Here is a 17262-nt window from a genome sequence, read left to right as displayed (position 1 = left end):
CTCCTCACCCTTACCAGGTGTCATGAGATCCCCATTTGGCCATACCTTTAAGAACTCCCAAAATACCAAAGGGACTTTGAATCCCTAAGGCTATATGCATATGTACAATTTGTGATACTAAAACGCATAACAGAAAATTTAACTTTTAAGATAGGAGCAATATCCTCCTTTCTTCAGAGGATTCCAATTCACCCAGAGTGTAAAATCAAGGACAAGGCAAACCAGCAGTGCTGGTCCCTGTTACACGTCTGTGTCCTTTGACAGAACAAGTTCTGCAGTATTCTGTAAAGACTCAAATAAAAAAGCTATATTTTTATTCAGGTAGTCTTAAATATCTTTTCAATAGAAATTGTGTTAAAAACTGGGTGATCACTGATAGGATTTTTAATGTGTGGGTAGTCTTCTGTGTGGTCCAAGAGCCTCATGATTGCTTCTTTCTGGAGCCTCTTGATTGCTTCTTTCTGAGATGTTATTTCTATCTCTCTGTTTTCATAAATATACGTAAAGAAATATGTCATCTGAAACAGGGATAGGTCTGGTAGAAAGAGATTAAAGAACCTTATCGTTCTGAAAAAAAAATAAAGTAATCTAAATGGAATGAAGATTTTCAGAATACTTCTCCCCAGCTGGAGAGCATTGCCAGCATGATTACGTATTGTCACACTGTCCATTTTATGCTGATTCCCATCAAATTATCTGAAACCATATGTCAATTAATTTATTTGAGGCTGGGTTTCATACACAGTGCCAGAGGTATGAGAAAAAACTTGAGGAATAATAGATAATCAGAACTGAAGAGTTCATATTTATAGAGAAAGAGATCTGCTTATGAATTTGGGAAAGATAGCTCTTAAGTTTGTCCAAGAAGACGTGATAAGAACTGTGTAGTACTTCAGTTGTTAAAATGCATTTTGTTCAAAACCATCTGAAGTAAATTGGCAACAACAAACACAAAAAAAGAAAATTAGTCTGTCTCATTAAACCCATGCCTGTTGTTTACCTAAGAAGCAGAATGTATCTCATAGTAACCTCACACAAAGTCCTCCAGAAGAGAACTTGTCCCCCCTTTCCCCCCACAAAAAAGACATAAGAATATGCCAGGTTACAATGTAAACAATCTTTTTCACACAAGTCAGTTAAAAATTACTATGAAATACTTCTGATTAATAATCAATATAATGCATAAAATAATAGGTGTGGAAACAATAGCAATGAAATAATATTTAAGTATGCATATATCCTAATTTCAGGATTCACCAGGTAGTCTGTGTTTTCTAACTTCATAATGTCGCCAAGATGAGAATGGCCTGTTGGCTATGAGGGCCTTGGGAAGGCAATGTGGCAGTGGCTGCTGCTCAGAGAACCTGGAAGCTACTAATAGCCAGTTCTGCCTCCACAGTACCTGTTGCTCCTCCATCTCTCCCAGTTCACCCAGCAGCAGGAGGATCAAGCCAGCTCTAGACATTCCACGTAGACCTTCTGTTCTTACAGAAGTTGATTTAAGAATTGCAGTTGTTGTCTGGTCTTCTTGATCTGCAACAAGAACTTATACAAGTGTTTTAGCTATTTTCTTTCTAAGTTCTTTTGAGTACACTACTTGAGTATTATTTGAAACAGCAACTGAAGGCAGGCCTAACTTCTTTGAGTTATTGACTCTTGAACTAGTCAGCAAATTCTGTATGAGATGCCACATCAAAATACACTCTATCTTCTGCTTCAGATTAGAAGAAGAGACTGAACAGTAAACTGCCCTGATTTACTGCGATATTCACCTACTCTCTGTGTTAAAAAAAAAAAAAGCTGCCTCATCTCATACCATTTAACTTTTTTATGATTACCAAACCTGAGAGGAGGAAAACCCATATTTAAGTGCCCTAGATGATAATAACTAAGAATTAGGCAATCAGAGAACTTGCAAAGCCTAATTGTGCAAAATATTATATTTTATTTTGTTTGTTTTTTTCACAAATATAATTCTGATTCAGTGCTTTATTCTTAATATTTTCCCTTTTAATCTTCAAACAATAACTGACAGTTTCACAAACTTAGGTAGACTCTGTGAAGTCATGCAAAGTCAACAAACTGAGTCTATGGTTAGAATTTACTTAAGAATTATAATGGCTATGTTTCTAAATCTCTGCTAGGTCTACAGCAGATACAGAAGTTAAAAATAGATAAGAGTTTTTCTCAACAGTATTTCAGTTGATATAGGACTCAGTGAAAACACTGTGGCCATTTTATGCTTCCTTTTTCAGAGAGAAGTAGTATAGAAGATTGGGTTTGAGATAGCAAATATCAGAGTGAGCTCATTCTCAAACAGACAGTATTAAAGATGCAGGGAGAATGCAGTGGCCATATGGGTAAAGATACTACATGGAGTTTGGGACAGCTTGAATTTCGAAGCTGCAGTCTGCCAGGATTGGTTGAGGCTGATGCAAGTTTGGAAGGCCAACAGTTATAAAAGGTCTTGATCTTGACAGTGATAGGAGTTTAGAAGAATATATTGGTTTAAATCGGTTAAGATTATCTTTGGTTTAGGAATAAATTTGTTTGACATGCTGCAAGTTCTGAACGGTTTGAAATTTAGAAGGCTTAGAACTGCTCTGAGCTTGTGCCCTGAAAAAAAAAGAAATTAAAACAACTTTTATGTTTTTTAACAAGTGAAATTCTCCTTTCTCTTCTCTCCAGAAGATATGAACAAATGAATCAAAACAAAAAATTAATTTTATCTCAGGGTTGGGGTTCAGGCTCTTTACTGATGCTAGGCTTAGCATACCTTAAGAAACTAAATTTAGAAATCACTGTTAACAGCAAGAAATCCTGGAACATTTATTATATTAATCCTAGCATTAGTGGAGTCTATTACTGCTTTGCTGTATTTCTCCTGCCATGTTTCAGAGTACCTTTCTTGTATGAAAATGGGGCTGTCATTTTGGGACGTAGCAATCACATATTGAATTGCCTGGGCTCATGAACAACTATCAGAAACCTTTGGACTCTGGCAGAATCTTATTCTTTTCTGAGGCAGGAATGATCAACTTGAAATATTTAATTATCTAATTTATTGCATAAAATGTATGCTAGTTCCTTACTATTAAACAGTTGTATGAAAATGTATCAATACTTCAAATCAAGGAAATCTGTAGACAGATCTGTGTTTAGACACTTCCTGGATACGACTGAATGGTGCTTTAAAGGGTTCTGCAGCTCTATAGGAGCACTTGTACAGTCACATACAGTTCAGTGAGTGATGGTTAAAGAAATTCCCTCCTGAGTCTTGAATGACCACCTGCCAACATCTGGTAGCTGTTCACATGCATGCTCTTAGGACAAACCCAAACAAGTTTCCTGGGAAAGTGTCCTACATGGCTTGTCTCCTATGAATCTCCAAAACATGATTCTACCCCAGGTCCTTCAAGTCATATAGCAGAAATGGAGTATGATAAGTAATTCTCCAGAGAAAGTGTCTTGTGCCTGTGCATTGGCGTACCGTCTGTGGAGAGCTGGTGATCTCCCATTCAAAGTCTGTATTAGGGAATATGTTTTATGGATATCTGAGATATTAAGACTCACTTGTGGGTTCTTTGGCTATTTCTGCATTAGTGAGTAGCACAGGGCAACAGGACCTGATCAATATAGTTTGAAACTGCTCGTCCTGGACCCAGCTGACAACACTATACTTATTTCAGAGATATTGTTGCTTCAGTGTTGTTCTACTAAAGTTCAGAAGAGTATCTTCCAGTTTAGTTTCATTTGAAAGAAATCCAGTCTCTGTGCTCCAGAACAGTGTCCCAGTGTAAACCAAAGCACAGTAAATGGGTACAGTCTGGTGTTTATTTCAAAAAAAGACCTGAACTGAAATGCTAATGCAGAAACATACTGTCTTCTACCCTGAGCATGTAGACAACGTCCATACGCCTAGTCTGTCCCCTAATATATGATCTCCTGAATAGTTTGAGCATGAAGTCTCATTCAGCCCAATTCTGGTGCTGGAGTTCTTGGTCAGCAACTGTCTTCTGGTCTGTTACAGTGGCACAGGTCTATTGACTGCAGTGCAATTATTCCAGTCTAGAGAAAAAATAATATTATTTTTTGTATTTCTCTATATTCATTAGGAAAAAATCCTCAGATGAACTCACAGAGGCTTATACTACACATAACTGTTTTGCACCTATCATACTTCATGTGCTAGGTAATAGAAGCTTGTTTGTTAGAATTTGTCTTTTTCCCCCCTGAAATATAGCAATTTAGTACATTAAATTTACTGATCACACCTCACTAGTTATACAAGACAATATGATCAGAAGTCTCTTCTTAACTGTGAGTTTAGAATGATTGTAATAGAATATAAATCAAACCCTTCCTTTAATTTAGCTATTAATTTAATCTGTGGCAAAGAGCTTTAGAGCTTATACATGAATTTATGGGAGATTGTGATAGCCAGCTCCATTGATTTTGCAGAAAGCTTTCAAGACTGCATTGCAGGTATGATAGCAAGGTTATAAGGGACTTTATCATTCCTGGAGTTTTCGCTTACTCCACATATTTTCTTGAGGAAAGACGAAAGTGGTGATTGAGGTCCCTGAACATCTAATAGGAGAAAAAAAAAAGAACAAAGTTCTTGTGCTGGAATATACACTTCATCTATAAAGCACTAACGACACTTCAAAAGGAGAGAAAGACAGGCTGAAGAAATATCATGAAAATAAATATTCAAAAATAAGCAGAATAAAGAGGCAAATAGAGAGTACAGAATGCAGTAAAGAACGCGTCCCACTAAGACACTGGTAACGGGGACCCCCCACTCCAAATCAAGTCAATAAACAAACCACAGTTTTATACAGAAGTGGTGAGGGGCTAGAGTCAGGTGCATGAAAAGGAGTGTAAGGAGAAGAGCAGAAGTTACAGATTAGGAAATCTATATATGAATGTATGGTTAATATATGTTTACTGTCAAGAAGTGCACTGGTTCTACAATTATCCCCAGTGTTGAGATTTTTCTTTGCCAGTTTCCTTCCTATAGACCTATTTTTTAACCTTGCCCCAGGGAAAAGATATTTCTGTATTTGAGAGTTCTTATTCTGACAATTTGATTTATCAAAAAAAAAAAAAAAGTCATTTCCCTCTCCTTTTTAAGGCAAATATATGCTGCCAAGTGAGTCAGAATAACAAATTTATTCTTAGGATAGAAGTTAGATGTCTAACATAAGGTATTCGTATAGGAGTCTTCTCAGTGGAAGAAAAATTGACACATTGTGAGGATGTTTTATGCTGGTTTTTTTCACAGTATAATGGTAAATATCTAAGACAGTAGATGCTTCTCCCTTTTTCTATTGACCATAGAGGGAATCTAGAAAATAAGCCTACTAACAAGACGTCTAGTTTTCACATGGTGAAAATTAGGTTAAATGAATCCCACTCCTAATTAAGTAAGGTGCATTTAGACACATGATTAGAAAGAAACATCTGTGGTTGTCAGAAACACTGTAGGAGAATCATTTATTTACACTTTAAACTCACCATAGAAGTGTGGAAAGGTGAAAAGTGTTTCCTAATTTATCCTTTTTTAAAGGAAAGGAAAGGAAAAACTGAAGATGAAAATGGTCTTTTTTAGGACTGTATAAACCTCAGTTATTTCTAGGTTTATGTATAGGGTATATGTTTAGGTAAGTATATATGTATTTTGAAATGGAAGTGAGAGATACAAAACTGATTGAGTGCTTGCTCTCAACTAAAAAAGGGGGAGAGTTTTATAGATATAAATTAAATACTCAGAGCAATAGATGCATTGCAAACTTATCTGTTTGACTTGTCCAGTTTTCATAAATGTATCCCTTCATACCTATCCCAAGATTTTACCCAAGAGCCAGAGCTGTGCATATACACCCTTGAAAGATACCATCTTCAGCATGCTAGAGATCACATAACCAAAGACTGTGGGACAAATTATCTTAACCCTTCTAAGTTAGTAGCTTTAGAGCTTTATGTTGTACTTGCAGTAAGAAATCATCACTGCCATTGTTATCCTGCTGATCATATTGAAAATAATGTCACATAACACAACTACATGAATAAACAAATCATATATCAGGTAGTAGAGATATGATGGAGGTTTTATTTCTTTCTGTCTTAAAGTGCATCCTTAAAGTAGCACTTTAACAAAAAACATAGGAGCAAAATGTTCCACGGATTTTAGACCAACTAAGACAGACTGACTATTGATTTATGAGAAAGTAAAATACAAATACATCTTTGAATGGCTACTAGTGTTTTTTTTAATACCATGTTAGGTTCTCTTACCTTTTATCTATTGAGCATATAGTCATTTATTCTTTATCAGACTATCGAGAATTTCTGTATGACGTTATTGAATGACTCTAAAATAGCAGCTTACCTTGTCTGTCAGGTTGTTTAATAAATCCTTCAATTAGATTTGATATTCTTGCAGAGCCTTGCAGATGGCTCAACACACTGACAAATGAGATTCAGACTTCTACAGCTGAGTACTGAAAAACTTAAAATCCAGACATCATAGCAATGTATGTTTCCAGTGTGGGAGCAGAAACCCTGCCATCTCTAGCACTGTAGTGCTGTAATGCAAAAATGAGGTCTATATCAAAGTCTTAAAAAGAAAGTGTACTTAATAGGAATTCACAAAGTTAAAAGAAGAATCACAGAATAACTGAGTTTGAAAGGGACCTCTGGAGGCCTCTAGTCCAGCTCCCTGATCAGAGCAGAGTCAGCCAGATCCAGCTGCCTGGGGCTTTTTCCTGTCGAGCTTTGAATGCCTCCAAGGTCAGAGATACCACAGCCCCTGTGGGAAACCATTCCGGGGTTCCTCACCACACTGGTGAGGAAGCAGCTCCTCTTCCTGTGTAGTTGCAATTTCCCTTGTTGCAACTCCTGCACGTTCCCTGGGTCCTTCTGCTGCGTGCCTCCGTGAGGAGGCTGGTCTGCCATCTCCGGGCCCTGGCGCTGGGGGGAGGAAGGCAGCCTCCTCTTCCTCGGGCCAAGCAAACCTGCTGGCTGCCCTCTGCGGGGCTTGCTTCTCTCTGTTAATGTTTCAAAGAGGTACTTACTTCATTTTTGGGGGACATGGAGGAAAGTTTTCCCTAACTTATAGTCAGAGTTGATTTTTTTTTTTTTTTCTTTCTTTACTCAGGACACTTCTTATGTGGAAAAACAGTAAGAAACCCCTTAAGTTTATAGAGCTAATTATTTTATTTTTGATTAACTATGTCTTGGAAAACAAGATACTTGATTTCTAGGGAAATAACCTATTTAGACCAAATTTTCTTCTTAAAAAAAATATAGTAAGTATACAAAAGCACCCACACTTCAGAGAAATTCTGTTGGTATTAGCTCCTCAGAAAAAGGGAATCTGAATTAAGTCCTAGTCCTGCCACTTTATGTTTATGTTATGCAGATGGCCGAGTTCAGTGGGACTAGTTGCACAGGCAGCCCTGACTTTTGTTATGCATTTGTAGAACGTACAATAAGTTGCAGTTCTATAATGTAAGTAGGAAATGACATTTACTTAAATAGTAATTGATATGCTTACTTTTCATGTAAGATTGCACTTTTTGGAAGGATATTAAATAATATATTGATCATGAAACATTAACTGGGGGAGATATTTATAAATCTCTACATGACACTGCTTTTGTAATCGTTGGGATTCTGAGTGCAGATATAGTAGTAATCTGAAGTTATGCATTATGTGTGACTTTTCTGTCAGGCTAAGTCCATGTGTATTTTTGTATATTTTTTTTTTTCCCTCCAATATTACTACAAAGGCCTAGCACAGTAAATATGCCATGTATAGGTATGTATACACATATATATGTATACACACACACCCCATTGGAATTTACTTCCAGATTCGCTGCTAAATCTTATGCAGTATATACATTTAAGAAGCCCAGCACTGTGGAGAATTGGAAACGCATGCAGGCATAGCCATTTGGACAATCTGAGGTTCTTTACCAGGTTTTTTTCCCATTATTCATATTAAAAATTCCTCTATGTTATTAGTGCAGGTTGTCCAGGGTACTATGAAATCTGCTTTCTTTTTTATGTATTGCAATGCTACGCAGAATCTGTACAAAAAATAAATGAAAGAAGTAGGCACCTCCAATAGTTAAAACAGATGGTGAAAATAATAGTATAAAAGAATCACTATATTGCCCATATATTTTAGTACAATTTCTCCGAAGTGTAGAAGTGACTGGGAAAATTTTTGGATTTGCAGAGCTACCTGACTAGAAAAATCTAATGACAAATTGGACAAATATGACAAATTTGGATTGAAAACCTGACTTTCTTCTTTTTTTCATTTTTCCCTTCTCTTTGGTAGGCTCTGTAGCTACTGCCTGCCGTGATCCTGGTGTCCCCATGAATGGAACTAGGAACGGAGATGGAAGAGAACCTGGAGACACTGTTCTTTTCCAGTGTGACCCTGGATATGAACTGCAAGGAGATGAGAGAATAACCTGCATTCAGGTAGAAAACCGGTACTTCTGGCAGCCCAACCCACCAGTCTGTATAGGTATGCAGAAAACCTCAGAGAATGCTTTTCTAAATTGTGAAATCCTAGTGTAATTAATTGCACTGCTTTAGGAATTGCCTTTGAGGAGCAAATGCCTAAGAGTACTGTGCACCTGATAAACTCTTCTGTATAAAGCTTCGATGGGTGTTAGGGAGATATTTTCTCTATAGTTGTCCATATAATAGTTCCTGTCCTTTCCTAATCAAGGCCATGCCATTTATAGTTTGATGGCTTGTGACAGAGAAAGCAAGAAAGTCAATGTAAATGACACCGTTAGCTTTGTTTTAAAGCTTGAAAAATGATGATAATTGTGGAGGATTGGGTTAAAGTTAATCTGCCCAAACTTTCAAAACATCAGGCAGATGACCTAGTAAATTTATAGACCAGGTAAAATTATGCAAGGACTAATGTAGGATGCAACAGAAAATAATTAGAAGATGGTAGCTTAATTGCTCTGACAATTTGTTATTATTTTAGAAAGAACAAAATTTTCATTAGTAAAAAAAATGACATGCCATTTACTTTTGGAAATATTGTCTCAATTCATAATGCTGTTTTGATTAGCACAGCCCATGGATTAAATGGATTTTAGAAACATTTAATTTGGTTATCTGAGTCATCATGAAAAGTAGTAAGAAATTACAAAAGTCTTTGGTAGATTATAGTCTTCCAATAATCTGCTCTCAGCCACATCCTAATAATTTTTATTACTGATTCAGAAAAATCGAAACAATTGCTTCTAAAACACTATCTAAAACTCTACCACCTCTAAAGCAGAGTGATAAATAATGGTGGGGAAAAGTCAGTTGCAAATACCCACCTGGGTAGTTTGCTAAATGCTATGGTGATGCTTATGTGTCCAATATGTTCTTTAATGCAATCAAAGGTGATGCCATGCATGTAGAACGATGGAAGATTTTGTCTCAGAGGACAGTGGCTGCAGGCCTGAAAATCCCTAAGAATTGTGATGGATAACCTGTTATCTATCTAAATCTATCTAAATCAGACCTGCAGGTGTGATGGCATAGAAAAAAAGGAAAATGGGATTTTTCTCCAAGGAAGTGGAAGTGGGAGAACACTGGCTAGGCCAGGTGCCGCGGCACGGCCTCTGCACAGACCTGGTGACACCGCTGCTGGGCCCTGGCTTTGCTCTTGGTGTCCGCAGCAGGACGGCCTGAACAGAGCGGCTGAAAGGAGGGCAGAAACAAGGACAACGCTGCAGTGTTAATTATTAGTTAGAGCTCCTTTGGGACTGCTAAGGAGACAGCAGTTCTCGGCCTGGAGGACGCTGGGCAGGCACTTGGCAGGGAGAACAGGGACTTTGCAGGGCGTCCTCTTGTCCTCGTCCCTCCTGTGGGTGGCCTTAGGGGACACGGCTGGGGACCTAACCTGAGACTGCACCTCAGAGGAGCACTTGGGTAGCTTGCCAAAATTTGCAGATTTTCTTGTCTTTAATAAGCTTAACTTGACCTTAGCTGTTCCAAAAGAATCTGCATCCTATGCGTGCAGGCACGCGTGTGTGTCTGCACCCGGATATTTGCACACGTATCGTGGTACTGACATGGTGTCTGTACGTCAAAGCATCATTTTCTCTGTTGCTATTCTCCTTACTGTGCCTTCTTGTGTAGTCTGACTCTGCGATCCTCAGGACATGGACTGTCTACACGCTTTGTCAGAAGAGTGCAAAAAAGAAACATTTTATTGATCAGTTCTTATTATTCTTACATCCCTATCCATCTTCATTGTAACAGTAATTATAATTGAACATACGTAGGTGTTTAAGGAAAAAATTAAAAGGAGTGCTAGAGGTCTAGGAACATGAATATATTACACCATAGTCCTTATTTTATTGGCCTCATTTAAAATTACTGTTTTAAAAATATGTTTTCAACTGAAAATAATTATGATAAATCAGAGCTAGTAATTTTAGTGATTATTGGTATCCAGCTGATGATATTATTAAATAGATTACATACAGGTGCTCACAGATGCACGCACTTGTTTTCTTAACTGCATACATCCATTCATTTGTCTAATACTTGTAATATCCACACACTATGCAGAAACACCTATAGTAGCAAGAGTGCGTGTTATGATGACTAACTGGCTGAAAGTCAGGCTTGACAATATTTTATGATGATTTCCTATGATGATATGTTATTTGGGATTATGAGCTACTAACAGAGTAAACACTGGTGTGCAAACTTGGCTTGGAGCCCGGAGATTTCAGAATTGTCTGTTATAGTTGAGTACGCTGTGGAGTTCATAATTTTTTTCCAAACATGAAATATATTCACTTGAGTTTTGCTGTTTCCATGCCTGTATATCAAAACCATACAAAGTTCAGTCTTGAGCTTCATCATGATTTATGTTTTGGTAAAGTCTTACAAAAAATAAACATCATTTTGTTGGACAAATGAAAGGCAGGGATAATTCTTGAGGTGTATAGGTATAGCATGCTCTAGATTTATTTTATCAGTTCTTTTCACTACAAAATGTCTTCTCAAACCTCCTAATTATTAATGCTGAAAGCTCAGTAAGTGTACTTGCAAATGGTTCTTGCACTTGGGGCTGCCTTGGTTGTTTAACTTTCTGTAGTCTTGTCTATAACAAAATTTAAAGAAGGACTTCGTTTAAATGGAAATAGCAATGGGGAACTTAGAAAGAGCTAAATATTGGTTCTGCTATTTTAATTCATTAAAGAGTTGAAAATTAGAGATTCTTCTATAGTGAATTTTTTCTGAGATGCTGTAACTCTGAGAGTCCATGTTTCAGAACTGAAAAGTAGTGAAAATATTAGTGTAGAAGAACATTACTGCTTTTATCTTGTCTAGTTCTTTTACTCACCCAATCACTCAAAAAATCAACAAAAGTAGATAGCTTGATAATTATTATTCTATAAAATAAAGTATTCTTAAGGATATGCATAGATTTTTTTTGTTTCTGTTGTTTTGTTTTAAACAAGGTCTTGATTTTTATTCATAGATATATAGAAAAGCTTTTATAAAGAGTGAATTCCAGCACTGATTTCCTCAAAAAATGGGATCAATATGACACTAATACCAATAAAAATTTTCCTGTAGTAGATCTTTTGCAGTGTTCTATCTTTATCTATATCAGTGAGGTAAGAACTAGCAAATAATAGAGTGAGATTTTTAGCTATTTTTACCTGTGTTTTAGAACAAATTATATTTTTAGTACTTTTTGTCTTTTCTTTCTTTTTTTTTCTGATGACATATTTTAAATGAATGAGATAAAAATCAAGTCTTGTTTCATAAAGCAAAATTTCCATAAAGAGAGAAAAATGCAATGAAAACTTAATAATTAATACGATTTGGATTTCAAACTCTTTTGGGACAAGTAAACCTCAAAGGGGTATGTTTTTTCTGAAGATCTGGCATCAGTTATTATCTCGTTTTTAATAGAGATCATTAAAATTTTATATTTAATATCACCTTTTAAAGCAAAATAACTAATGAAACTATGCATTCTATTTCTTTTGTTAATGTGTAATTCATTGAAATAATAATAATGAAAACAGCTGGAAAGTTGTGGAATTGAGTTTTGTTGCCTTCCACACAGATTAAATAGGTTTTAGATAAACATTTGTACTTTCTCCTATATAAATATGAATATTAAAATGCTCATACAAACAGACAGTATCATCTGGCACAATGCTATCACACCGCTATGTTTACAGAGGTTTTTGCAGATGAGTTAACATAGCCTACATCTAGTTTTTGTTGTATAATGCATTGAAAAACACATTTTTTGTAGTATATTGACATCTGCCTTTCTTTCTAGATAGGCTATTACATTTATTCAGTATTGTGTCTAATATTCTAAATAATGATCCTTGTCCTTCCTTGGAGTGTTACGCTCTGTTTTCAGTGCTGGTCTTCCTTCAGTTATGACTTAAAAACACAATTATGACACTATTAATAGTATTCTTCTATACATTAAATTCAGAATATGGTGTATTCTGAAACACACGATTTTCATTCAATCATAAAGAGAAAGATAGTCTTGAAACAATTTTAGAGGAAATAGCAAGCAAAATGGTATTTTTCATTAGATGATGTTGCTTTTCTTAACTTACTATCTAACAAAACTTTTATTTAATGAAACTTAAGAAAAAAAAAGCTCTGAAATTTTTGAACCTGCAGAAAATTATACCTGGGAGATATTTGGTATAGTTGCAGATTAATGCTCATTACTGCTATTTATGGTACAGTTTGAAATAAATAAATTCTGATTGCCCAAATTCCAGTGCTTTGCACTTATTCCGTGGGCTTTCTTTCAGATTATCAGCTAGACCTTGACAAGAATTAAACCAAAGAAACTGTCTCCTCTCTTTAACAGAAGTAGTAACTGCTAATGTGTAGGCAGGCAAGAAAGAAATTGCTAATATGCAAATATTTTAATGTTAAACTCAATAGAGAGCTAAACTAAATCAAGATCGCACCAGGAAAGTATCACAAATCTAGACAGTAGAAGAAGATAGTCTGGAAGGAGCACATATGGTTTGAGTTAACATCTTTGTATTCTCACTCTTTATTAGCAAAAGCCGTTCAGGGTGCCTCAGAGAGCATCTTCAGCATGCTGGAATTTGGGGGTCATGTCAGTGAAGCTTGGTTATAGTGAATAACCTTAATGTCTGATCTTCTTTACATTTTCATTCTTGAGATATACAGATGGTGCAGCCTGAACAATTAAGGTACTTGAAGAGCATGCACGTGCAGGGTCATGCTGAAGAACACTAGTTTCAGGTGATGAGCAACCTTTATATTCCATGCATCCTCACAGTTCAAGGCTATTTTGCCTCTTTTTGTTCAGCAGGATAAAGGGTTACTGTGACCCTTTTTACAGTTAAAGGAACAAGATTGCTGTTTTGTAATATTTTTAGCCTGTTTTTTATCTGAATTGTAACAATGAAATATTAAATAAACTATGTTTCTGAACAAGAACATTATCTACCTTAATCTTGTGGAGACAGAATAATCACTGATATGATCCTTATTGTAAAATCAAGTAAATTTTGTTTGTTTGTTTGTTTCAAAATATATCAAACTTCTCCAAACTTATAGCCAAATTAAACTTTGTCTAGCTTTTAAAAATTTCTGAAAAACTGCTCTCATGATAAAATTTCTGTTTGGCAGTTGTAAAGAAAAGCAAATCATCTGTGCTAACAGCCTGGGAAGATTATTCTATGCAGTTGTTAGTTCTATTGATTTATGATAATTATATATTCCTAGAGCTAGGTAGTTGTTGTTCAACTCTTAACTGCTTTTAGACAAAATAGCAATTTTGGAATTCATTACTGCTATTGTACCAAAATATAATTGAAGATTCTAATTATATTTTTGTTCTAGGGGTAATTTAGCTATCTATTACCCCTTTATAATATAAGAAAAATATATAAAATGGACAAATAATATACTCATTCTGATATGTAATGTAACTCCAGGTGCATTAATCTACTTAAGTTTTCTAATTGCATTACCTGAATTCTTAAATGATTTGTGATTTACTTTTCATTACATTAAGAAATACTGTGTATATTTCTCAGTTGATTTACTGAATATCGGGGATTTTATATAATCTTTGAGTTCAGAGAATCTTTACTATAAATCCAAGTTTGGAAGAAAGGAGAATCAGAAAACTGAGTGATTGACTCCTTTCGCTGATGCTGCAGATGATCACGTTATAGATTTCCTTGTCACAGAACGCTAAATCTCTGTGTTAACACCCAGCTGGAGTCTTTTGAACACAATTTAAGAAGTTCTTTAAAAAAAGATTCCTGTAAAACCTGTTTATTTTCTTGTTTTTGCATGCAAACTCAGTTAAAGAATGCTGAACTACAAAACTTAATTCAGGTAGTGACACCTTCATTCTTTTTATCAAGTATTTATGGTTCTGAACCACAAAATGCACAAAACTGAGGAAACTCAGAATCATACAGAGAAATCAGTTGTTTCTATTCTGAGTGTGCTGGAGAGACATTTTCTTTATGTTCGAGTGTGCAAGCTGCAGTTACTAGAATGCTTTTGCTGGGTTTTGTTTGTATTATATCAGTCTTGATCTGAATTAGTAATCAGTTCTGTCTTGTGAAAATGCATATAGTTGCGTTAGTGTAAGTAAATCTTATTTTGTTTTCTAAAGAGCTTCTTTTAGAATGCTTGTAACAAGAAGTAGAAAGTGAAATGCTAATGTTGTTTCGTGTCAGCAGCCAAAACGTTTCTCAAGCTCACGATGTTTTCAGAAGAGCCTGGATATAGTGCCATGGAGACAAATAAGGGGATGTAAAGTTCAGAAACGAGTGTTTCACTTGATAGCAATTAATATTTGACTACAGAGATGTGCGAATTCAGGTTTTGTTTCTATTAAAGCTTTGTAAATACTTCAGTTGTTTCTTGTTTAGCTTTTGGAGGACATTAAATGTCAGTGAACAGATTGCTGGTACTTGCTTCTTTTTCTCCTATTGTCCCTCCTCAATTCCAGTTTGTTTTTATTTATAGCTCCCTGTGGAGGAAACTTGACCGGCTCATCAGGTTTTATACTTTCACCGAACTTTCCTCATCCTTATCCCCATAGCAGAGATTGCGACTGGACAATCACCGTTAATAACGACTACGTTATATCACTGGCATTTATCAGGTAAACTGCTACTCGCTAATAATTTTTAAAATGATGTGTGTAACAACTACTGGCAGTTGTTCATAGGTCTGTAGGATAACATCTGGTGTACCTGCAATAGCTATCAAGGTGACGCGTAATTATCATCTTTGTTAGCAGTCTCAGCTGAGGCATTTGAGTATGCGATACACCTGGGGCTTAAGCGCGGGAGCTCGTTACTCCTGTACAGCTCACACACTCTCAGCCTGCGCGGGCTGAGGTGGAAGTGGAGGATGCTCCATTTGCAGACACCCTTTTCCGGAGCCGGCGGTGTGGGCTAACCCCCTGTCTCCTCCCTAACCTGGGAGGAAGGCCCTTGAGGAGCACGCCTACTGACTGGTCACCTTTCATGTGCCACACACTCTTGATATTTTAACAAAAAATCTAAAGTAGTGTCTAAATGCAGTTTTATTAGCCCATATCACTTTGCGAACAACAAAAGGTGCTGCTGTCATGGTTATTAAATGAAATAGTTTGGGCATTTCCATTTGTCACACTGCAGTATTTAATTGAGCTGAAAACTGCACTGTATGTAACCCATAGAGTAAATTAATAAACGTATTTACTCTGTGTGAAAAATATGCATCCAAATTGCAAGATATAATAATACCACATAAAAGATAAAAACACTGGTTGTAATATCCTATTAAATTTAAGTCCTTCTTATGGCAAGCGTTATATAATACTGTCTTTACTGCTCCAGGCATCAATAATGTGATAACCTGTTTAGTGATATTGTCTGTATATTTGTTTTTTCTCAGTTGTTGTTTGGTGGTATAGTATGTGTTTTGCTGTTAAAATACATTTGATATTTACCTTTACAGTATTAGGCCTATATTGTACCATGGAAACCTTTTATTACATTTTGTGTCTGGCTAGCCCAGAAGGAGTCACTTCATTTAGGAAGGGATTCAGTGAGCTACTGCATGTCATACTGAGTTTAGATAAATGGTTCTGACATCAGAATGCAAACTAAATCCTTTGCTACAAAGCAAGTAATTGCTGACATAACACAGAACAATAAATTGAATAATTTTATTCCATTTTTCCATTGGTGATGCACTGAAAAAAATATGACATAAAGAATACCTTCTTAGCAAGTTAATCACTCGATTATATAAGTAACAAGTTAGCTATTTTGTTGCTATTTCCTATTTTTTGCTGTTTATTTAGAATCCTTAAATTGTTAAATAACTTTACACAGCACTTTAGCACTTCTTTTTTAGAATTATGAAGTTTCATAAACTCAAAATATGTAAGCATGTTCTTCTCTGTTATGTATTTAGATATAAGAGCTACTTACTCTGCTTTAGAATAGCAGCAATACTCTGCAGTGAGACCCAGTGTAATACATGAACACTCATCACAGACCCCAGATCTTGCCAGATCTTAAAATCTGGACAGTTACTGTGATTCCTGTCAGCAGCTGAAAGTCTTGAACAAAGTGGGACACATCCTTACTGAGACTTGCCTCACTTATGATGTACAGACTGTTCCAGAGTTAGAAAAAAACATTCCTATATAAATCAAACTCTATATAAACATCTTAAAATCCACTACATACAGTGAAATAGTGCTTTTGAGTGGGACTCATTCCAGGTAACCCTTGAACTCAAAAAAACCCTTAAACTCAACCCTTAAACTCAAACTCAAACCAAATACTTCATTTCAAAAATCAAAGCTGTTGACCTTTGCATTTCTTCTAGAAGTAATCCAAATATTAAAAAATGTTTTCCTTGAAGGTACTGGATCAGATCTTTAATGCCTACATTTGTTTAAATCAGGAGCTAATGATGACTAGAGATAAAATACTTCTAGCAGTTATATCTCTATTTTTTACTACTTTTTTTGTACAAGGACAATCTTATAAGGAAGTTTACTTAATTCTTTGCCTTTAACTAAAATTTAGTTCAAAATCCATCTGAGCATCATGACAGAAAGAAGAGGGAAGATTTAAATACTAGACCTTTTGAGCTATACTGATGATGGTCAAAATGCTACCTTAGGGTTACTGGAGGATCATCCCTTTGCAGTGTGAA

At 35.8% G+C, this 17262-nt stretch overlaps 1 protein-coding gene across 1 annotated transcript in view; it reads left to right on the top strand.

Annotated features, from left to right (window-relative positions):
- CSMD3 (CUB and Sushi multiple domains 3) overlaps positions 1-17262 on the top strand; it is a 693764-nt gene that overhangs the window by 478720 nt on the left and 197782 nt on the right. Inside the window, exons 28-29 of the mRNA XM_026101199.2 lie at positions 8357-8548; positions 15067-15205. Coding sequence (XP_025956984.2) covers positions 8357-8548; positions 15067-15205 — 331 coding nt within the window. The remainder of the gene's footprint in view (positions 1-8356; positions 8549-15066; positions 15206-17262) is intronic.

Source organism: Dromaius novaehollandiae, chromosome 2 (genome assembly GCF_036370855.1).
Source record: "Dromaius novaehollandiae isolate bDroNov1 chromosome 2, bDroNov1.hap1, whole genome shotgun sequence".
In the NCBI taxonomy this organism is placed as follows: domain Eukaryota; kingdom Metazoa; phylum Chordata; class Aves; order Casuariiformes; family Dromaiidae; genus Dromaius; species Dromaius novaehollandiae.
This window is presented reverse-complemented; position numbering and strand designations above follow the sequence as displayed.